General features: G+C 38.8%; 1 protein-coding gene and 1 pseudogene across 5 annotated transcripts in view; both read right to left on the bottom strand.

Moving 5' to 3' along the window:
- RALGAPB (Ral GTPase activating protein non-catalytic subunit beta) overlaps positions 1-24,437 on the bottom strand; it is an 88,148-nt gene that overhangs the window by 17,388 nt on the left and 46,323 nt on the right. For 3 of the 5 annotated variants that reach the window (XM_063090272.1, XM_063090285.1, XM_063090291.1), the window contains 7 exons: positions 23,555-23,688; positions 19,062-19,244; positions 16,040-16,191; positions 10,644-10,831; positions 8,178-8,284; positions 6,386-6,538; positions 3,969-4,178 (listed from right to left, as the gene is read on the bottom strand). In XM_063090272.1, coding sequence (XP_062946342.1) covers positions 3,969-4,178; positions 6,386-6,538; positions 8,178-8,284; positions 10,644-10,831; positions 16,040-16,191; positions 19,062-19,244; positions 23,555-23,688 — 1,127 coding nt within the window. The remainder of the gene's footprint in view (positions 1-3,968; positions 4,179-6,385; positions 6,539-8,177; positions 8,285-10,643; positions 10,832-16,039; positions 16,192-19,061; positions 19,245-23,554; positions 23,689-24,437) is intronic. The other 2 variants (XM_063090279.1, XM_063090300.1) reach the window with 1 other exon arrangement.
- LOC134362243 (small ribosomal subunit protein uS3-like) lies at positions 20,662-21,370 on the bottom strand (annotated as a pseudogene).

The following is a 24,437-nucleotide window of genomic DNA, read 5'->3' as shown; positions in this document are numbered from 1 at the left end:
CATAATCCTAAAGAATTTAACATTTTTGTATACTTCCAATTCTTTTGCCTTTTTTTGTTAAAGACAATTGAGATTATACTGTAAATATGGTGGGTCCTGTTTTCTCTATAATATCATGCTTTCTAGAACTCTTTTTTAATGCATTTTTTCCTCATTCATTGCTGTTGGAAATGCAAAATCATACAGCTACTTTGGGAGAAAGTTTGACAGTTTCTTACAAAGCCAAACATAGTCTTACCATACAGTACAGCAGTTGCACACGTTGCTTGGTATTTTTCCAAATGAGTTAAAAACATATGTCCACAAAAAAACTTGCACATGAGTTTATAGCAGCTTTATTCATAATTGCTCAAACTTGGAAGCAACCAAGATCTCTTTTAATAGGTGAATGGATAAACTGTGGAACATCCATACAATGGAAAATGATTCAGCAATAAAAAGAAATGAGCGATCAAATCACAAAAAGAAATTGCGGAACCTTAAATTCATACTGCTAAGTGAAAAAGCCAGTGTGAAAACACTACATATTAAATGATTTTAACTATATGACAGTCTGGAAAATCCAAAACTATGAAGAAACAAAGATCAGTGGATGCTGAGGGATGAGGAGGGTGGGGGCGGTTGGGGAGGGAGGGAGGGAAGAACAAGGGGAGCACAGTGGATTTTTTGGGGAATGAAACTATTCGTAAAATACTGTAACGGTGGACATTTCTCAAAACCCTAAGAACTGTACAACACAGAGTGAACCCTAATGTAAATTACAGACTTCAGGTAATAATGCATCAATACAGGTTCACCAATTATAACAAATGCACCACATCAATGCAAGGTATTTATAATAGGGGAAACTTGCAGGGGTGGGGTTTATGGGAGCTTTCTATACTTTCTGCTCAATTTTCTGTAAACCTTGAACTTCTCTAAAAAAAAAATAAAGCCTATTAGTTTTTTTTAATGCATTTTTAAATTTCGTTTTCCTCCTAATCCCTTATCTTCGAGATCTCGATATTGCCAAACAAGGTTTTGCCAACCATGATATTTTTCAAGGAAGCATCCCCCAGAAATGGCAAGGGTTGTTCTTGTTCACTTTGGCAAAGATTGTGAGCCTGGTCTTCTAGTCTGTTATATAACATTCCTAGCAAGGTCTGGGGCAATACTCTGTAATCAAAGACATTAATATTTCTGCAGTCAAAAAGAACAATATTCACACTAAGTGAAATAAGTAACGACTACAAATAGCCTAGTGTCAATTCAGGTAAGATTTTGCTGATAAATGGATTTACAACAAACGTACAAAAAACCTGGTTTTCAGTTTTTACTCTGAAATCATGGGTGAGGAATTGTGGACCCGTAGCACGTTACAATACACTTTGTAGGGCAAAGCGTCGTAATTCTTCTCTTTTTTAACTAAGGTAGTCCTCAGCTTGTTCTTCTGAATGATCTTCTAATACAGGAACATAACATGTACATATTTTGTATCTCTTAATAACTTTTTAAAGTTTCTTCCTCTAGGTCTTGTACATAGTTTGTTAAGGTAACTTTCGTCAATATCACAGCTGTAAATGGGGAATTTCTGCATTGTAATTTTAACTGGTATAGTCATTAATTTTTGTACTTTTTTGTGTGGTGATCTTAACTCTCTCATTTACTTTAAATATTTTATTGATTCTCTTATGGTTGTCTAATTAAAAGTCATATTATTACCTGCAAAACTGTCTCCTTGTTTCCAGTGATTTTTACCTCTGAGTTTCTTTTAATATTTCACTGACTTTCCTCGTTTTGATACTGTACATGTAAGATGTTACCATTGAAGGAAACCTCTCTACACTTTAATTTTGCAACTTCCTATTAATCTAATTATTAATCTAATTATTTAAAACTAAAAAGTTGATAACAAAACTTCATTGACTGAAAAATTCTCATTGTTAAATACGTAGTGGTTAAGGTAGATATCTTTTACTTCTGATTTTAATAAAAGGTGCCTCTAGTTTGCTCATGGACTGACAGTTAGATCGTTAATATAGCAACGTACACTACTAGTCCTCACTAAGTTTTTTTTTTTTATCAGAATTTTTTTTTTTTTTTTTTTTTTTTTAAAAGATGACCGGTAAGGGGATCTCAACCCTTGGCTTGGTGTTGTCAGCACCATGCTCAGCCAGTGAGCTAACCGGCCATCCCTATATAGGGATCCGAACCCGTGGCCTTGGTGTTATCAGCACCACACTCTCCCGAGTGAGCCACGGGCTGGCCCGTTAATCAGAATTTATACTGTTCTATTAAATATTGACTTACTGTTTTATTGATTGATCTGCTACATAGGATCAAATTATTTTCTTAATAGCTTTACTAATGTTTCCCAACAATTAGTTCTTGAGTTCCCGGGGTAGACCTTACTTGGCTGCGGAAGCTTTGCTTAACATGCTATTAATTAGGAGCATACCTCAAAAAGTTCGTGGAAAGATTCATATTACCTTTTAATTCTATATTTCCACAAACTTTTTGAAGTTCCCTAGACTTTTTGTCTATGTCTTCATAAGTAAGAGTGGTTTGTAGGTTTTTTATATGCATGTGCTGTCAGGTTTAAGTTATCAGAAAAATATTAAGGGTTTGTAAAATAAACCCAGTAGTTTTCTGACTTTTTCCTATGTTCTCATACAGATGTGAAAGCATGAGAATTATTTTCTTGAAAACTAAAAAATTTCAACTATAATAGATAACACAAATAGAAATTACAGGGCTATTAGGGCTCTTCCTGGCTCTCTGCAGTCCATGGGATGTAATAACTTTCTTCTAGCATATTTTATTTACTGCTTCTACTCTGCTCAATTTTCTCCACTAGGAGTATCACTAATCATTTGAAGGTTAAATCTTTGTTCCTTGTCTTCCATATTTTTTACCACTGTATTTCTTATTATTTCTTCTCTCTGCTCTTTTATTTTGTATTTTAAGAGATTTTAGGTTCATACTCCTCAGCACAAACGCAGTTTGCTACAGTGTAAAATATTTTCCCTCTACATGCTGAAATTCAAAATCAGACAGCAGTGTCCCCCTTCCTTTCCTAAAATGTTAAATGGTCTATAACCAGATAGCTGCTAAGGATTAAGGGCAAGGGACAAGTCATACAATAAGCAATTTCTTGCTTGGCAATCTTCAGTTGTACATTTCAAAACAAATAGGCCTTAGAATAAACCCCAAATCTACCTTCAGGCAAGTTATTTCATATTTTTTGAGCCTCTGTGTAAAACAGGGATAGCATTGCTTGCCTTGTATAGTTGTTTTAAGGATAATGTTATTAAGAATAATGGCAATATTTACCTTACAGGCTGGCTTACGTTTTTGCTAAGTACTACATAAAATATCTCACACGTGTTAACTCGTTTGATCTTCACATGACCAATGAGATGGGTACCTTTCATACCTTTATCATCCCCATTTTATAGATGAGGCACGAAAAGTCAGATAACTTACCCAAGACCACACAGCTCCTAAGCAGTGATCCCAGGACATAAACCTAGACAGTCTGATCTTACAAACTGCACAACATAAGAAGTGCCTGTCTTACAAATACTACAGTATTAACTTCATTCCTCTTTAAAAGTGGCATGAAAGAGCAGTCAGTTGTAGCAGCACTTTCAGTAGCAAAGTTTACTGGAGAAGATTTTTAACACTCTTTTTTTAATTATCTGTAGATTTCATTTGTACGTATAATAAGAGTGCTGCATTACCCAGGAAAATTCAGAGTTGGGTGTATTATCAAAACAGTCCCTTCAGAAAGAACTCTGGTATACTCATGGGATGAACTGCCCTGGAGCTCATACTGTAACCTACAGCAGCACAGAATATTATTTACTTGCATGCAGGGTAAGATTTTAACCAGTTTTTTAAAAAATTTTTCTTCTAACCTCATAAAAATATTTTAGCTATCATCAGCTGAATGTTAATTTATGAATATATTTTCTCATAAAAATTACCTTCAATGCTTCTAAGGACAGAAATCCAAAGTGTGAGAGGAAAAGGCGGGCTGTTTGGAATTCTTGGGCAGGAGGTGGGGGTTTACAATCCGTAACGGGGTCAGGAAAACTTCTTTTCTGCAGTTCCTCCTCACTCTGTTGCTCAAGGTGTATTTCATAAGCAATCTGCTGAGCCATGCCACTCCTCAGTTTTTCATGTCTCTCTTCTAACTGAAATAAACCAAGTATTTCATTTTTTGGAACTATTATAAAAGTAATAGGACCAATCTTGATTTTAAAATGAAAATAAAGGTACAAGCGACAAAGAAAATGAAGATAATTTTCAGTGACCAACACTGGTTTCAGTTCAATATATACCATGTAATTAAGCAAACATGTTTCTAAGAAACTCTCTTATAGACTCAACAATTGCTCCATTACCTTCTTGCTGTAAATGAAACCATTCCGTCTCTGCTCCCCCTTCAAACAGGCAAAGAACAGGACAGAGTTGTTGCTCCTACCCCCACTTCCAGATCACTGTCTACCTTCACCCTGCGGTGCCCGTCATGTTTTGAAGTCCTTATCTACGTGGATTACTTGACTGTACTCTTCAAGACTCCTCTCACCCTTCCCTTGCCTTCCAATCAACCCTAGTTTAAAATTCCTTCCTCTGGTAAGCGATGATCCTTCTAACAACCTTCTAACGACCTGGCTCACAATCCTACAACCTCCTCAACCTTCATGACTTTCAAGGACTGTAATTCAGAAACTCTCTTCAATCATAAGCCCCATTCCTGTAGCTTCCCACACTTTTGCTCCCTGAGCCTCTGCTTTACCATCACTATGAGGCATTCAACTCCTCCCTCTATTTTCCCACACCATTAGTATCTATCTGGCTTCATTTGGTTCCCAACTAAGCTTAATTCCCCAAATCTAACAACTTAATACCTTCTCCTGTGTTGAACCTTCTCTCTCCAAATTCCCACCCCTATCAATCTCCATACCACTCCAATTCTTTACGTACGCTCCCAGATTCCAAGGACTTTTGTATAAAGTCAGAAGAATGAGTTAAATAACTTCACTACAGACGATGCTACTTAACCTCAGCTGGACTGCGTGGCAATTTTAAGAACCACCATTGATCCCCTATTATACTACTAAGAACTAAGATTAAAATTTACATAAACTTCTTTAGTTTCCCTCCTTTCTACTCTAAGTGTCTGAACCTTCACCTACTCTTCTTCTTTACTCCTGTCTTATCAGAAGTATTCCTGTTCTAGATATGATCACCTAGACTCAACCCTTCTGCCTCTATTACTTATAATTCTCCCTGCCCATCTCACATCTCAATATATAAGCATGGTTCATATTGCTCTCATTCTTAAATGTAAAAAAAAGAAAGAAAAAAAAAAACTAGCCTTGCCTTTCCTTAGCTAGGCTATTTCCTCATACTATTATCCATTCTGTACCCTTCCCTTTACTGCTAACAATATGGTTTATATTCACTCTCCAGCCCCTTATACTCTGCATCCCACTTTACACTTCTTTGTACCTGCTCTCAAAGATCATTTACTCCTTCTTCTTCCTGATCTCTCTAGCATTTGATGGTATAGCCCCTCCTCTATTCCTGCCCTTCTTTTCTTTCATGCCCTGACATACCTCTATTCCCCACTTGTTGAAATTCTTTTCCCTTGACTTAAGAGACGAGTTACTTAAATTAGTCTAAAACCAAATAAATTTTTCCCATCTTCCCAAACGCACTTTCTTTCTAATGTCCATATTTCTATAAATGGCAGCAATATCTGTCACTCGAGTTCAAAATCTAAAATTCTTTGGTTCTTCTCCTTCCCTCATCAGTCCAAGACTGCTTAGCTCTACCTCCACAATACATTTTATATATTAAACTTCCACTATCAGTGACACAGTACTTCCTTTCTTCTGCTTGAACTGTCAGTCTCTGAACTGGTCTCTCTTCTCCAAATATCCTCCACTACCAGAGTCTGATCATTTTACTACACTACTAAAACCTACCATGAGGGCTGGCCCGTGGCTCACTCAGGAAGAGTGTGGTGCTGATAACACCTAGGCTGCGGGTTCGGATCCCTACATAGGGATGGCTGGTTAACTCACTGGGTGAGCATGGTGCTGACAACACCAAGTCAAGGGTTAAGATCCCCTTACCGGTCATCTTTTTAAAAAAATAAAACCTACCATGGAACGCCCAGGCAGCCCAGTGACACCTCTAAGAGATGTCCAGTTCATCTCAATCAGCCACAATCTATATTTGTCTTACTACATGGTAACCTTCTGGGTGAAAGAGAACCAAGTCATCTTATAAACTACCTCCAGTAACACTAAAGGCAGTGTCTTGATCATGAAGTCATTTAAAAATGTTTATATTGATCTCCTTATCAACAGCAAAAAATAATTTATCTTACTTCTTCAGTGACGATTTCATGCAAATCTGGAATGCTCAGATCCGCTTTCACAAAGGGTATCTTGTCCACCTCTTCAGGAAATGGCCGATGTTTCACAGTATATTTAAAGCCAACGTCGTTTTTAGGAACTGGGCGAAGCTCAGGCACAAAAAGCTGTTAAAATAAAACAAATAACACTGTTCATAACATATGGTCCAATACCCATCTGTAATGACATGTATCCTGGTCTCTTAGATGTCTGTATTTCCCTAGGATTACATGCCACAAAAATCCAGTAAGAATCTGCAAATGCTACAGCTGACAGTAAAGGTTAGCAGCCTGTGTACCTGTGAAGTCTATTTTATTTCTCTAAAAATGCTCATCAATTCATTACAGATTTCATGACTGATAAGTGGGTTGTGGACCTCTACTGCTCCAGGCCTGAATCTCCCATGTTCAGTGGTAAACCAATGGGTAGGGCATTTCAAAGCTTTAAGACTCAAACTTCCTTTTTCCTCAGGGGCTCTCAAGTCATTCCATATAAGAAAGCACAAATTTAGGCCCAATGGGCATCTCTAGAAAGTTAGTTCAAGTAGAACCTTAGCATGGCTTAATGGAGAGAGTATGGGCACCAAAGCTGGTCTTCAGCTCCAAACCTCTGCTTTAATATGATATGGTACCTACTGAACCATCAATAAATTTTAGTTCCTTTCTTGCTCCCCTTCCTCCTCAGTCCTTAATGCTAACTTAGTGGCTTACAGAACTGCTCACATAACGTGCCAACATAATGCCACCAAGAGAAAATAGATGTATGCTTCTCACAGGGTGATGATAACATTTCATCTAACAGACATCCAGGATGTTAAAATTATTTTAGGCACATCCTCCAATTCTGTGCATGTCTCTTTTAAATGCTGGTGACATTTTATTAAGTCATAGTTTAAAATAATTTTTAGTAGCATAAGTAAAAGCTTACAATGTAATAAGTGAAAAGAGCAGTATACAAAATGATTCAAATGCTATTTAAGTGCTATTGTGTATGGAGAGAAAAAAAGATTGGAAGGAAATCCACTAAAATAACTGTGGCTACCTCCCTCTGGAGAATGAGTACAGGTGATTTTAAATTTCGTCTTTATTATCTGAATTTTCCAGCTTTCTCCCATGAGTATCATTCACATAATTACAAATGTCATAAAGAAAATAAACTCTGCCATGCCTAAAGATTTCGTTAAACTATACAATATAAAATATTATACAGCAAATAACCAATTATAGAGAAATAAATTATATAAAACAATTTGATTTTCTTTTTTGTTTCTGCAGCTGGCCGGTAGGAGGAATATAAAACTTGAAACTAAGTCCTAATGCTAGACACATCAAAGGTATATGGCCAAATTTTTTTATATATGGTGTGAATCTGACTTTTATTATATTTAAAATTGTATGGAAAAAACTGGAGCCATTGTTCAGAACAGTAGTCCTTACTCCTAAGTGGATGTCACAATCACCTGAAAAACTTTTGAAAATACACCTGCCTTGAAGATGCCTTTAAAGAGCAATTCGGTAGATCTGGAATTCTAGGTTCCTAAGATGATTCTGACATGAACCCACTGACAGAGAACCTGGCTAGGGATCAAAAATATTTATTTTATCTGTGATTTTTGTTGAAATGTTATTTAACCTTTATATCACAACACACACACACACACACACACACACACACACACACACACACACACACTCACACTCACACTCACACTCACTCACTCACTCACTCACTCCTAGTCACTTCCCTATAACTTCTGATGGATACCTTCTGATTTGCTTTTGCTCCTCTGGGTAAAAGGCAAAGCTGTTGTGCCCAAGCAAGTCTTCCAGACATCCCCCGGACCAGCACAGTGACAGAAGGGAAAAAATCATCTGGAATAAAATGTTTGTGTTAAAGTTTTTATTTCAGAAAAAAATTGTTTAAAATAAACCTGTTACCAACTGCAGAGCTTCTCATAATCAAAGCCCTGGCACATGTGTTTTCTAAGCTTTGATCCTTGTGTATCACCTTTGTGGTTCCCGCCAAATCCATATACCACAAGAACTATTATCTTACTTTATATCAACCACTTTTTACTTTTAACTCAAATTTAAAAAGGAAATTGTGCGTCTCTACTCTAAATGGAAAATTATGAATTTTGGTGTGCTAATTATGTATTCTTAAAACACATTTAAAAATACATAAAATAATGTTAACCAACTATCAACTAATATCACCTCACATACCTCCAGTGGTACATGTACACATTTTCGGGAAACTCTGCCCTAGCAAGTACTCTTAACTCCCAATGTTGGGAACAAACTAAATAGAGCAAGATAGACTGGGTGTTTTCAGTGTTGATGTTACACTCACTCATGCCTTTGTGTACCATTGTCTACCACAGGCAGGCAAAATTTCCATCCCAGCAGAAGTTCAGGGGCAGTGGAGGGGTGGGGGTGGGCAGAAGGAGGAAAGAACTCCAGATGGACTTCCTGAGTTATCCAGATCCTTCTTTCTATTCCCTTTTTTGGTCTCAGGTGTGGGAGTCAAACTTGGTCAAACTTCTCTCTCTCATTTCTTCTGGTATTAACTATCACAATAAACTACTAAAATGTCCCTGTAAGTCTATAAAATTCCAATTGTTTATATTCTGGTGGACTCCCTATGCAATGAAATTACTTGGAATGAAGGTAGGGGATTCCTAACAAACCTGGAAAAAGACCAGGAAGCCTGAAGTGGACAATGGGATCTTGCAGACTCTTTAGCAGGTGGCTTGGAAGTAGGAGGTTGGAGGATCATAAACAATAGGCACAGGTTAGGGAAGAAAGCCAAGCAAGCCCTATGTCTTGGGTACAGATGGAAGAGGTACTTGCGGAAAAGACTCGGGGGACCAGCACTTTCAGAGTTGGGCAATGATAAAAGGTATCATTCTATTTTATATTAAAGTCACCGTTATCTCACCACAACATAATGGAAATCTGTGATGGTATTCTTCCATCTCAATGTGTCACTTTCATTTTATGGATTTACGAGATCCTACTCATATATTTAACAGAATTTGCATGAGACTCTAAGACTGTTTACCTTTGCAAAGGCAAGAAGGAAAGTCTTTAATTACTGAGCAAATCCTATCACTGTCTGAAAATGATAGAAAGGGACAACATAGGGTTTAGGAAATCTGGGTTCTAGTCCTAGCCATAACATGTACTTCTCAAGTTAACCTGGACAAGTCACACACCCTCTCTAAGCCTCAGTTTCTTCACCTATAAATGAGGGAATTACACACTAAGTGATTCCCTGGGTCCCTTTATGCCCACATATTCTGTAACCTTCACTTGGCTTCACCTTCCCATCAATAAGAGTCTCTCTGAAAACATGCTTCCTCTAAATACTGGCTGATGCTGATTACCATCAGGAAAAAATGTACTTTGAGTAGTTTTGGTTGTACTGGTAATCACTGACCCTGATATGGTTTATAATTGGGGGGAAGGAAGGAAGGAAAACAGTATATGCTGTGACAATGGACAATCACTGAAGAATTTTCAATAGGGTACTGCCATGGTCAGATCTGAATTTAAGGATGAATACTATGGTGGCAGCAAATATGACGGAGGTAAGGGTAAACAAATTTTGGATTGGGAAAGGGGGTGCGGGGAATGAGACCAGGTAACAAGCAACTGCAATAATCTAGGTAAGAAAACGTAAGGCCCTGTAGTCGGATGTATTGAGAGGAACACGGAGGAAAGGAGAGTTTCAAGAGTCACTGGAGAGGTGGAAACTTGGAAACTAATTATAAAGCAGGTAACAGGAGTAATAGAAAGGCGCAAGCAAAGGAGACTCCTCAAATTTTTACCCTGTGTGGGTGGCACCAATAACTGAAATAGAACAATGAGGGTTGAGGGACAGGAACCAAAGTTCAAGAGGGAAGAAAGAGTGACAATGATTTTCATACACAGTCAACAACATAAAATATCCCACTAAAATTAACTTTTTATAAAACTATAGAGCAATTTTCTGATATTTCAGATGCACAGAAAGAACCTTTAAAAGATTCTATTTAATATGTGTATGCTATTTTATGACCCTTTATTTTTCAGGTGCTATTAGAAGTTAGAAGTTAGAACTATATTTGACAAATGTAGAATTACTCAGAATTTGCAGTCTTTCCTTCCCTGATCCTGGGAACAGCTTAACAGTACTGATGAGCATATTGATTTAGCAGTAGAGAAGGCTCAGAGTGCTAAAACTTACTCTGCTCATTTCCAAGAGGTTGCTCCAGCATTGCCAGGATGACACTGTTATCCAAGACAAAGTACCGGAAACTATGCTTGTTTATGGTTGGCAGCCTAGAGTATTTAATCAAAGTGGTTTCATTCACCAGACTACAAGGAGAAGCAGGACCACTGGGTGAAGGAAATGCACCAAGCAACTGCATAATACTAGGGAGAATAAAAAAGATAACAGTTAATTCCCAAAGCAAAATCTTAAATTTACCTCATGCATCAATGTGTCCTTCCACTTTTCTGAATTTTAACTGACCACAGCAATGATTCCTCTTTACAGGTCAAATTTAGTCCTTGTGGTGAGTGCCATGATGTGCTCTCCAGATTCTCCCCTCCAAGACTGAAAGGTCCATTTCCCCAGATATAGGTAGATGGTGGCCATAGCTTTCAGCTGAGTCTCTATCCAGGACTTGCCCTTGGTCAATGAGAACCACCTCACCCAAGAGCACAACTTCTTTCTGGGACAGGCCCCATCCAATGAACAGTTAATACAGGAGTATACAGGGATATAGAGTCCCAGTGCCCTCACCCCAGCTCGAGAACTCTAGAGGGTCAAGCTTGCTCCAGAGCACTTGTGGCAACTGCATCGCAGTTTAGTTCCTCCCTCTGCCCTATCCTGCTTCCTTCATCTTGCCATACAGATAGATTCTGAGAGTACCTTCCAATAACCTTCTTGCAAGTAAATTTCTCTCTCAGAGTTTACTACCCCGGGAACATGACTAATCACACTTCCAAATCATGAAGCTCCTAAAGATATATCCAAAAATCTGTGTGCCTCAGGTTTCAGAATTATGCTAACTAAAACATTCAAGCCCTAGAAAAGGACCCAAAAACCAACCAAACTGCCTCATTTTTCAGATGAGGAAACTCAGATTCTGAAGAGATAGATGATTGTTAAAAGACCAGAAACCAGGGCCTGATGCTTCTGTGTGGCCATGAGTAGATATTATCCTCATTTTACAGATAAAGAACTTGAGGCACTAATAGTTACATCTCACAAAACTGTCGTAATTATTAAAGAAAAGTATACATCAAAAAAAAGTTTAATGGACTGGAATTCAACTGATCAAGCTGGAACATTCAGATATGTTTATATCCATACAGATTCCTGCCTACATTCAATGAATAACAATAACTGATACAGCACTTACTATGTGCCAGGCACTATCCTAAGCACTTTACATATTTCATGTAGTTTCATAACAACCTTATGAAATAGGTACCATTATTATTCTCATTTTATAATGAAGAAATTGAAGCACAGAGAGAAAGTATCTTGTAGTTAAAACATAAAGATATTATCTTGTCGTTCTAATATCACTTGATCGTTCATACGCATCTCATTTGGAAAACTAATACTCCATGACACCATTCAATCCTCAGCTTGAGTGGCCTGTCCTCTTCTCTTTCATTCTAAGGCTTGAACCCAAAGATCTCTGATAATGGAAGACCACATTGCTCAACAGATATTTTTTTTCCATTGTCTCTCCTCCTAGAAAGAGGACCGCGTAAGAATTTCAAGGACCAAAAGAACTTGATGATGAGTTTAGGACTCTAATGATTTGTGGAAAATAGGAGAAACACCAGGAGATCAGTAATGAGACAATGTTGCTTTGGGTTTCTAAAACATGACAGAGATGGATATCACAAAGCATATGGACCAAAGTAAGCATGTCGTGCTCCAAGCAACATTCTATATTACCAAATAGGTTGCTGGTAAGGTAATAGGTCACTAAGATCAAATCATACTGGCCTAACCATATTTTCTCTTCTTAATAGTGACTAGACTGGAAGGGCAGCTAACAATCTCTGAAATCAAGACACGCAAGTATTTGACAGTGTATCATGATAAACTTGTAGACAACATTTAAAAATCCCTGTGAACCTGAAGGAAATTCTCTTGTTGATGTGCATTATAAGTCTGTCTGTGTTCAATATTTTTATCAAGTTTTTTATTAGAACACACAGAACAGGCTCATTAAATCTGCAGTTGACCAAAGTTGAGCTGCAAAGATAATATATCAGAGTAAGAGTTGGGATCCAAAAGAATCTTAAAAGACTAAAAATAATGAGGTAAATCTTACATAAAGAAATTTCAGGTTTAAATGTAAGTTCTGTGCATACCATTCAAATACCCACAAACAAATAAGTACAGAATGAGAAAGACAAAAGGTAAATATGTAGAAAAGACTCAAGGATTTTAGTTGACAATGCAAATCACCAGGTTCTCAAAAATACAACACAATCTCCAAGTACATTTTAATGAAAATACAATATTCTACAGAGTTTAAAGGTCATCAGACTACATCTAGAATATTGTACTCAGTAAACGACCTGTAAGTGGTATATAGACAAATGTGCACCAGTTGAGAAGGACCAAGATGATAAAGGTAGTTCAGTCCTTGTAATATGAAAAATATCTGAAGGTACTGGCAGAAATGAATCAGACAGAACATAAGCATTGTCTGCAGATGCCATTACTACCTGGAAAAAAAGGATTTCACTATCAAAAGTCTGAATTAGAACCAATGGGAAGAAGTTAAGGTGCGAGAGATTTTAGCTCAATGTAAAACATCAAGTTTTTAACAATTAAAATGAAATGGGCAACCTTGGAAGTTAGAATATCCCAAAGTTAGAGATTAAATAACTTGATGAATATGTCTTAAAGGTGACGTAAGCAGAGGGGCTGTTAAAATCACTTCCGAGAATCCTAATTCTGAATTTGTATTGGTATGCCAAGGGGAAAAAAAATCCAACCAGCTAATCTATACTCCATAATTATCTATATATGCTCAGCACTGTGAGGTTTTTCAGAGACAAAAATGTGGCTTCTGCTCAGATTGGGGAGGCAATGCTAGCATGTGTCAAATATAACCAAGTATGATCATGACAGTACAGAATTCCATGCTGTGTGGTAGGGTGGAACATAATGAGCACAAAGGTACAGAAAACAGTCATCCTTTGGAAGCAGAATAACCAAAGAAGGTCCCATGGAGACAGCCAGATTTGATACAAGCACTGAACAGTGGAGGATGTGGCCAAAGGGAGAAGTGAGAGGCCCCGAAACCCAGGGAAGGAAAATACGCAGGTAAGAGCATGCCAAGTTCACAGCCACAAGTGGCCTGCCCAGCCCAACAATGGCAGAAGGAATGTGCTGAAGAGCAGCAGTGGTAAAGATCAGACAGTCCCCTTGAAAACAACACCACGGAGTTCAGATGACATGGCAGGAAACAGATCTACTCAAGTTTTCAATCACTCAAGCAGTGACTGAAATGCATGCTTAAGCATCATACTTAAGCATGATGAGTTTGGCAACAGAATGCAAGATGAACAGGAAGAGACTGAAAGCAGAAATCAGGCAAGAAGTGAGAAGGGCCTGGGCTAGGATGCTATCTAAGATTAGAGAAGACAGAAGAAATACTTTACAAAAATAAAGTCTACTCAACTCACTCACTGGTTTCATAAGGGGAATGACAGAGGTAACTCAGAGAAAAAGCCAAAGTTCTGTGTTTGCCTAACTGGCAAACAGTGGTGATACTGACATAAAGCAGCAATTGTGAGAGAACAGAGAAATTTGGTTAGGGACATGTTTCATGATGACAGTACTCTTAAAGGTATCATTCAAGACTGGAAACTGGAGATACCATTTGTGGAGCTGCCAGCAGAGACAAGACAGCTGAAGAAAAACAGATGAGCCATCTAGACAACTACTGGATAGGTCACGGAGAGGCATCCAGGGCTCTTGTCTCATCCTGAGCAAATATGCAATCTTCACTGCCAGTCATTCTTGCATAGGAACACCCCATCCAGGCTAGGATGGAGCAACCTTGTTTTTGTATAATGAAGAGTTCCCAGTGAAAAATGTCTTTCCCCATTCTTTCTATGTCATTCTTATTCTTCAAGGCACGTATCAAGCACAGTTCTATGACACTTTAAAGTGTCTTCTCTCTGAGCTTTTATTACTTTTTGTACTCATGATTTACATAAGCACGTGCTTTAGTAGCTGCATTCACATTTTTCTGATTTTCTAGCTATTAGCCAAAACTCCAGTCACTGAAACTCCAACATTAGCACAGTGAGCGGGACCAAACTAAAGCAAGTACCCTTCTAAGATGTACTCAATCACTGATGCCCAAGAGGAACAGAAACAAATCCAACTTTAATGTGCATATCTCAAGTAAACAACAGGCCAATGAACTCACAAAAAATAGTGGGATCTCCTAAGGGCTGATTTACATATAAATCAAGCGGTCTTACTTGCCAATTTGCCTGCCAATTTACTAAGAAGACCAAGATGAGCCAACCCAAACTGACTTGACATTCCTCCTCTCTGCTTTTATATTTTTCTGGGTCTTCAACCACACTTATCCTTTCATAAGCCCCATCTTTCCATCTGGACTGTGATTCCACCTAATCTTGTCCACTTAACTGTTCCCTCCAGTCCACAAATGGGCCTAAACTGCCTTCCTTCTCTCTTTCCACTCTTTTCACTTACCAGCCAAACAAGAATTCTCTCGAATTGGTTCTTTTTTAAGATACTTTTTTAAGGTACTCCTCTCTACTGCTTTTTTAAGGTACCAACCTCTCTGTCTCCATCCCTTTACTACCAAAATGCTTGAAACAGCAGTCTTGGTGCCTTCTTAACCCTGTAATCTGGCATATGGTACAAACTTTATCCATCCTGTCAGAGTCAGGTCCAACGTCATTTTCCCCGGGAATGTTACTTTGATTTCCCCTTATCCAGAAGTACTCATTTCCTCTTTCGAACTTCCAGCATTTTGAAGCACTTGTTTTCCACCTGATGTTATAGCTATTTGTGTTCATATCTTATCTTCCCTACTGGACAAAATGGTGGAGGTGGTGGTGGTGGTGATGAATCTCATTTACCCTTATGATTCTTAAGTTCTTAAGAGAGCGTTCATAAATCTTGGCTTAATGAACCTATAATATATAATATAAATGGTGTAGCAAAGAACATAGACCACTGAGCTGGAAAGCAGGAGACTTAATAGTGTTACCACAGACAGAAAGATCCTGTCTCAGACACAGCCATCAAAGGGAGGGGGTATAAAAAGTCTGTTCAAGATCCTTTCTAGCTCTAACATAATATGACTTGAATTAACATCAACGAGTAGAGAAAAACAAAGACTCAAACTCTCAGCCCCAAGTTCCTGGTTTCTTTTGTTCTAAAAAACAGGTAAAAAAAGATTATTTTCTTTTTATTTTATTTCTGGAGAAAAAGTATGTATCCTAAAGGGGCTAAGTCACTTAATGCTGAACTATCAGGAAGGAGAGGAAACAATGTGGATCACTGCTAACCCCATCTAATTCCTAGGCACAATCCCTGTGCGGTCACTTTCATACCATGTTAGGGTGGCTTCAGCAGCATCCTTTACCCTCATAGATGCAGGATTTGGCTCCTTATCTCCTTTGTATTTGACCTCTTGTTCACTGTTCTTGGACTTACTTCCTGAGATACCTAGTTCCACAATCTCCAGTACTTCCTTAAGGCAGTCCTAAAAGCAGGAAAGGCAGATCAATTTTTTATATCTTTCTTATGAGAAAACAAGAAAATCCAGAAAAATGCTAACTGGTTGTGTTTCAGTGGTGGGGCTCCAGTTTCTTTCTAATTTTCTTTATTAGTTATATATTAATTTCACAGTTAATATAACAAACTTTATACACACACCCCAAATTTCACTTTACAGAACTAAATTTGAGTGTTCACAGGGTTAAATAATAAGTAAGGATAAATTCAACTCAATTTTATCAGTCACAATTTTTGTAAAATTACCATGGACTATAAATCATAACAGCACAAGCAAGAGAGATGTAACAGCAATTCAGTTAAACTTGAGATGGTTTAAGACATATGAGACTACCCAAAGGGAAACTCATCTGTGATTGACATTTTTAAGCAATTTCCAGTATCATGATTTTAGAAGCCATAATGAAAATGACTAAGATTTAATCGACAATATTATCTTAAAAACTAAATAAAGCTCTTGGTTCTGGTCAAGATGACAGAATAGATAGTTCCGAGTGGCACTCTCTCCCACAAACCAACCAATTTACAACTATAGAAATGTAATATCAGCCAAGCTGGGGCTGCTGGAGCTCAGGGGAAGAGGAGGAGAGACCTACGGAGCTCATGAAGGCACGAGAAACCACAATGAGAGAAAGAAAAAACTGCTCTGAGCATTTTGGGCCACGGCCTCTTTAATGCCGCTTTAATACTCGAGCTGATGAGCGCATGGAGCAGGAGCCAGCAGAAGCCACAGCTGTGCCCTTCAGATGGAGTTACTTGGAGGTGGCAGGGGAGAAGAGGGCCTTGGCAGCCCCCAAGACAGCAAGACCACTAATAGGGTTCCCATGAACCCGTGCAGGAATGAGGAACCAGAACAACTGAAAAAAGAGAGCCATTCAGAGGCCAGTGAGTCATCGCAAGGGACCAGCACAGGGCCCATCCCGTGGGAAGTGTTCAGAGTGTGGGCAGTGGGGAAGACGGGCCCACCAGAAGAACACTGGGACAGAACAAGGACAGCGGATCCGCCCCCCAATCAGCACAGGACCACTCAGAGGAGACTGGTCAGGAATGCAGAACTGCATGAGGTGCAGTTTGATGAAAAAATTCAGGCCCAGATCAGAGATTCTACACAACACAGATCCAACAGGTCTCTGGAGAGCCGGAAGTACCTGTCAGGTCAACCATTAAACCCTGAGCTTCACAAAAATTATTCCCTAGGGAAACAGCAGCAAAGCAGCAATTTAACTCAACCATACAGCTCAAGTTACTGGTACCCACAGGAAGTTCCCCTGTTTTAGAAGTAAGCAAAGGACAACAAATTAGTTCCGGCCCAGGCATACCACCAGCACCTTGGGGCCTGCCTGGGAAGTGGAGGCTTGGAGCTGGGGACCAGATCCCACTCTCACATCCAGGCAAAGAGCGCCAGCGCCTAGGGGCCCACCCCGGAACCTGGGGCATGGAGAAGGGGACTGGACTGCCCCCCCACAACCAGGCATACCACAACAGCACCTCGGGGCCCACCTGAGGACCCAGGGCATGGAGAAGGGGACCAGACCCCCTCCCACAACCAGGCACATCACACCAGTACCTCGGGGCCCACCCAGGGACCAGAGGCATGGAGAAGAGGACTAGACACACCCCCACAACCAGGCACACCACCAGCGCCAAGGAGCATGCCAAAAGCATCACCTCCATGTGGGTGGCCCACCACAGCCACCACAATAACCATGGCTGCCATGAAAGCATCTAGACACCACAACCACCATGCAGATGGTCTGCCAACCACTGGAGTGCATTCGCACAAGGAGAGTCACCAGCAGAGATAAAGAAGAGGATGTCTCTCCACAAAGCCCATTTCAGAGTGACAGAAGAAGCATCTGCTCTATGATTGGGGGACCTGATCACACCTCTCAGCATTGGACAGTTCATTTAGGCAACAAATTAACAGAGTAACCATTATTCTTTCAAAAGGAGAGAAGAAATCTAGGGTAATTTTAGAGGGGGGAGGAGGGAGGGAGGGAAGGGGAGAGATTGGACAAGGGGCATAAAGAATAATTACGATTTGTAACAATATATATGTTAGTAATATTGATTTGATCAACACATCTCAATGTTCAACCCCCAAAATATGTATAATCAATTTTGATTCAATAAATAAAATAAATTTTAAAAAACCCAAAACTAATATAAAGCTCTCTATAAATATTCAATGACTCTGGTATCTCTTCTTTTATTTACACTGTGAATTCTTTATAATGCCTGTCTTTCTATAAGAAAGGCATTACATGGAACAATGGCAGGGAAAGCAGACTAGATATCTGCACTACTTGAAAGCTGAGAAAGGGGCTGGCTGGTTAGCTCAGTTGGTCACAGCGCAGTGTTGTAACACCAAGGTCAAGGGTTCAGTTCCCCTCACTGGCCAGCCACAAAAAAAAAAAAAAAAAAAAAAAAAGCAGAGAAACGTGTGAAATAAAATTTTTAGGTAGAAGCAAGGCTTATGGACAGGCTGTGCTGCAGATTGCAGCCTAGCAATCAACTGCCCTTCTTGGTTTGGTGACAGTTGACCAAAATGCCTACTACCATCCTTTCAGGAAAGAACAGTCTTGATACTTCAGATAAATTAGTCAAGTCCCCTGCCATCTTTCCAAAGAACTTCTCTATGGGTTAATTTGTACTTAAGTATAAGCATGATGACAGTTTTCAAGTTGTGCTCAAAAGGACAAGTGTTCTCCTAAAATCTAACAAGTATATTCAGTTTAAAATGAGCAATATTTAAATTTACATATTCTCTTTTAAAAGGCATTTTCCCAACATACATTTTTAGTTCTACTTAAATGTTTTATGATTAAATAAACTCACCTTTTCATCAAGTATATCAGGGTGCTCTGTCAGCCACACACAGAGACACTGAAAAGCCGCCACTATCATGGAATGCAGATCGCGGGAGTGAAGAGGAGCTGGCCGACTACACTGGTACACAATGTAGCTGCACACGGAACTGATGGCTCGCTTCCAGTCTCCTGAGTCAACCATCACTTTCACCTGAGTATATTCATTTGGGGAACAAAAACAGTTAGCCAGGTACCACTACAACACTTTCAAAACATTTAACTGAGGCTTGGCCTATTTGAGAATGTGATACACCACAGGAAGCTTTGTTTTTTAAATATTATTATATAAAGGAATAGAATATTTCAGATGTATCATCATATAACACCCTACAAAAATAGTGGCATTTTTCAAATCCTAAAAAAGTATTTCATTTTAGCATAGTTTTTCATGCCCTAAAACCCTTGGGTGCACCTATTCATCACTGCCAGAGACTGAAAGAATAGCTAGCAATGGAACATGCGCACATTTTTAAGCCCCCTAACGCACCCTTATAGTGATGCTCTATGCCCTTCACAAAGTTCTGTGCAGCTGCTTAGAGATATAATTAACATACAGTGAACTGCACATATTCAAAGTGCACAATTTGATCAATTTTGACATAAGTACATACCTGTGAACTATCACCACAATCAAGATAGTGAGAATATCCTTTACTCCCCAAATCTACTCATGCACCTTTGTAATCCTTTCTCCTACTCTTCTTCGCCCACCTCCCTAAGCAACTGCTGATCTGCTATCACTACAGATTAGCTTGCACTTTCTAGAGTTTAAATAAATAAAATCATATGTATGTACTTTTTTCAGGGTCCTGGCTTCTTTCACTCAGCATAATTATGTTCAGATTTCTCTACATTTTTGCGTATATCAATTGTTTATTCCTTTTTATTGCTGAGTAGTATTCCATTGCATGGATATATCACAATTTCTTTATCCAGTCACCTGTTGATGGACATCTGGGTTATTTCCAGTTTCTGGATATTACAAATAAAGCTGCTATAAACATTCATGCACAAGTCTTTATATGAATATAAGATCTCTTACCTCCTGGGAGTGGAATGATTTGGGGTCATATGATAGGAATATGTTTAACTTGTTAAGGAACTTCCAAGCTGTTTTCCAAAATGGTTGTTCCATTTAATATTCCTCCACATCTTCACAACATTTGGTATGGGTAGTCTTTTTAATTTTAGCCATTCTAACAGGTATGTAGTGGTATTTCATTGTGTTTTTAATTGCATTTCCCTAATAAGTAATGATAGTGAGTTTCTTTTTTTTTTTAAGCAGCTGGCTGGTAAAGGGATCCAACCCTGGACCTTGGTATTATCAGCACCATGCTCTAAACAACTAAGCTAACTGGCCAGCCCTTCAGCATCTTTTCATGTGCTTATTGGTCATCTGTGTATCTTCCTTGGTAAAGTACCTCCTCAAATCTTTTGCCCACTTATTAATTGGGTTATTTGTTTTATTATTGAGGGATTTTTGTTGTCATTTTTTTTTTTTTAAATTTTATTAAAGGTCTTTCTGAAGCAACATCCACATTCCAGACCCAGCTGCCAAGCAGACCCTGTTATGCAGTGGGGACTGGTTAGAGTATGGCAGGCAGATCTGGCTTCCTAACCTTCTGTCCTGAGACGGGGGTGGGAGATAGTATCTCATCTTTAGGGTCTACTGTGCTCACATGGTCAGGCAGGACCTTCTTAAAGCCAATCTTAACACTTGGTCCCAGGGCAGCATGATCACTCTGATGCCTAGCACACACTGTCTGAACAGTACACAGTGGATGATGGTAACAAAACAGTAGTTAACAGGGTCCCCACTGTGGATCATCAGACCATCCACAAAGTTCATGGATTCAGTTCTCTGTCCTTAAGAGTTTCCCTGATACTATGACCTTGTAGTCCTTGTCCCCCTCTCCACAATGAATGTAGCAGACTCTCCACAGAGCAAACCCTCCCAGGAGTATGTGACACAGAGACCCTGCTGGGCAATGGCACACAGACTTCTTGTAAGCCCCTTTTCAGCAGAAAGCTCTACCTGCCCTCACGAAAGCCAAACCTCTTCTCAACTACATTGGTCAATTCAAGGATCTGCTGGTCCTTCTCACCAAAAACACTCTGCATCCTGGAGGAAATGATTTCTGTCCTGGTTGGAATAACTCGGACCTCAACTCCAGAGTAGCCATCTTCAGCAAGCTTCTGAGTGAGGAACTTGTTCAGTTCAGCTTTGAAGATGCCATCAACGACAAACTTTCTCTTCTTAGAAATTTGCACCACCATATTGCTGCCACACGCCACCAAAAGGAAAGGCTATTGTTTAGTTTTGAGAATTCTTTATGTAATTTGGATACAAGTCTTTCATCAGATATATGCTTTATAAAGATTTTCTCCCAGTCTGTGACTAGTCATCTTCTCTTAACAATGTTTTTTGAAGAACCAGTAGTTCTTAATTTAGGTGAAGAACAATTTATCCCAGTTTGTTCTTCTATATGTAATATAGAAGAAATCTTTGTATAACCCAAGGTCACAAAGACTTTCTCCTATGTTTTCTTCTAGAAGTTTCAGAGTTTAGGTTTTACACTTAGGTCTACAATTCATTTTGACTTAATTTTTGTACACAGTGTAAGGTATAAATCAAAGTTTTGGGGTGTTTTTTTTGGTATATGAATATCCAATTGTTCTAGCACCACTGGTTGAAAAGACTATCCTTTCTACGTTGAATTACTTTCGCACCTTTGTCAAGAATCAGATGACCATGCATGTGCGGATCTACTTCTGAACTCTCTATTCTATTCCACTGATATACTCATCCAACCCTACTCTGAAACCAGACTGTTTTGATTACTGTAGCTTTACAGTAAGTCATGAAATCAAGTAGCATTAGTCCTTTATGATTTGTTAGGCAGGTCCACAGCAGTGCTCCATCGAAGACTAATTATTCCTTACTACTGAAAGTGTACTAAAGGTCACAGAAAACAATACCTTGCTCTCAAAGACAGTGTGTTCCTGCATGTCTCATAAATGGCTGTTCTTACTTTCTGTATCGGTAACTGTGCCTCATGAAACTATTATGTCCCTCCCTGGGGATCTCTGAGGTAAGCTCTAAGTGGTGGTGAGAACATCTTAAGTTTTCTTCTCTATTTTGTCTCTCGTGGCTTAGGTAAGTAACAACCTCTGATCACTTGTTTACACATCTGTAAAACAAGGGCTTGAACTATATCATCCCAAACAGTGCCGCCTCATGTGTGCATATCACCTTTTTCTTCACAAAGTGTTTTATGTATTTCATCTTATTTGGTCCTCACAACACCAGGTGTTACACATAAAATAATCCTGCCCATTTTACTAACAAGAAAACACTTAGATGTTAGTAAAGATGTGGAGAAATTGGAACCCATATACATTGCTGGTAGGAATGTAAAATAACTCAATCACTGAGGAAAACCGGTTTGTTGGTTCCTCAAAAGTTAAACCTAGAATTATGATATGACCCAGCAATTCCACTCCTAGGTATATTTCAAAAGAATTGAAAACTGGTATTCAAACAAATGCATGTACACACATGTTCACAGCAGCACTACTGACAATAGCCTAAAGATGGAAACAGCTCAAATGTCCATCAACTGATGAATGAACAAACTGTGATATATACATATAAAGAAATATCATTCAACCATAAAAGGGAATGAAATTCTGACACATTCTACAACATGAATGAAATTCAAAACATTATGTTAAGTGAAAAAAAGTCAGACACCAAAGATCACATATTGTATGATTCCATTTATGTGAAATGTCCAGAATGGGTAGATCCATAGAAACAAAATGCAGATTCATGGTTGTCAGATTTGTGAGGGTTTGGGGACTAGGAAGCAAGGATATGGGGTTTCCTTTTGGGGTGATGAAAACATTTTGGATCTAGAGATGGTGGTTGCATAACATTGTGAATGTACTAACAGCCACTGAATTGTTCACTTTAAAATATTTAATTTTACATTACGTGAATCTGACCTCAAAAAAAGAGAAAACACTTGGAAAAGCACAAATGGCCACCCCGCTCTAAGGTGCCACAAAACTAAAGTAAGAGCTGTGAAACAATACTGAAATTACAGCTAATTTTGACTTATTTCTGATAAGACAGTAGAGTCACAGATAATTCCAAATGGCAAATTTTAGAATAAGCACTCTTTACAAAATGAATAGGTGTTCTATCGTTATGTACAAATACATAAATAGCAAGTATTAAAATGTCTTCTCTAATTTAACAGCAAAAATATCTTTCTTGAACCTATTAAAAAAGGTGAAGTTTATTTTGTAAAATTTCATTTGCTCAATTTTTCATACTTTGGTATAAACCATGTTTGAGTATTACCAACACTGTAATACCCATACCAAGGGGTTGGGAAACACAGAAAAAAGAGCCATGGCCCAAGACTGCTGGGTTACAAGAACTATCCTCCTCACCTTTGCCAGGCCAGAAAGGAGCTCTAGAGCTGCCAGTGATATGCTCATGTCCTGCCGCCACTGGGAGTTGAGTCTTTGGGTAACGAGATGAATGCTGCGAATCAGGAGTCCAGCAGCTGAATCTGTATTAAGAGCTAGGATATAACCCCAATGCCACATCCCACAGGGAGGAAAAACAACTAAGCATTAGTAACGAGAAGCACAGCATTCACAGGCACAGACCACAGCAGCCACAGTGAGCATGACGGGCACCACACAGCGCTATACTCCCCACCCCACTGGCCTGAGCGCCAAGCCTGAATGAACAGGCACAGGGCACACAGGCTGGATCAGAGCAGCTTCTAGCTCCCGGCTCACGTACTTTCACAGACAATCATGGAGCTTGGCAGTTTCAGTATCATTCTTACAACAATGTAAATTTTTAAATTTCTAAATTAACAACTCAAAGAGTAACATTTTCGGAAAAAAAAGAAAAAAAGATGAAAAGGCTATCAATTATTTCCCTGGAATTTTACAGAGGAAAGAATTCAAATTTTACAGCCTCCTCAGATGCTGGGAATTACCCTGAAGCATCTGCTGAAATTACTTGCAGGGTTTAAACCATCAAAAATCACATGCAATGGCTTTTCAAACAAATTTGAACATTTAACTCTTTTAAGACTATTTTAATACTCCTAAAAAAAATTAAATAATCAAGCCACTGTGTTTTTATTTCGCCTCTAATTCTGTACTTAAAAGTAATTACTATTTAGCTAATTGTAAATCAGGAGAAATTAAAATAGGACAAATTAAACTGAATTTATAAAGGAAGCTTTAGGGACATTATACCTGTCGATCCTATCAGAAAGAGGGCAGTGACAACAGAAAAAGGAATGATCATTAA

This window comes from Cynocephalus volans, chromosome 1 (genome assembly GCF_027409185.1).
Source record: "Cynocephalus volans isolate mCynVol1 chromosome 1, mCynVol1.pri, whole genome shotgun sequence".
In the NCBI taxonomy this organism is placed as follows: domain Eukaryota; kingdom Metazoa; phylum Chordata; class Mammalia; order Dermoptera; family Cynocephalidae; genus Cynocephalus; species Cynocephalus volans.
This window is presented reverse-complemented; position numbering and strand designations above follow the sequence as displayed.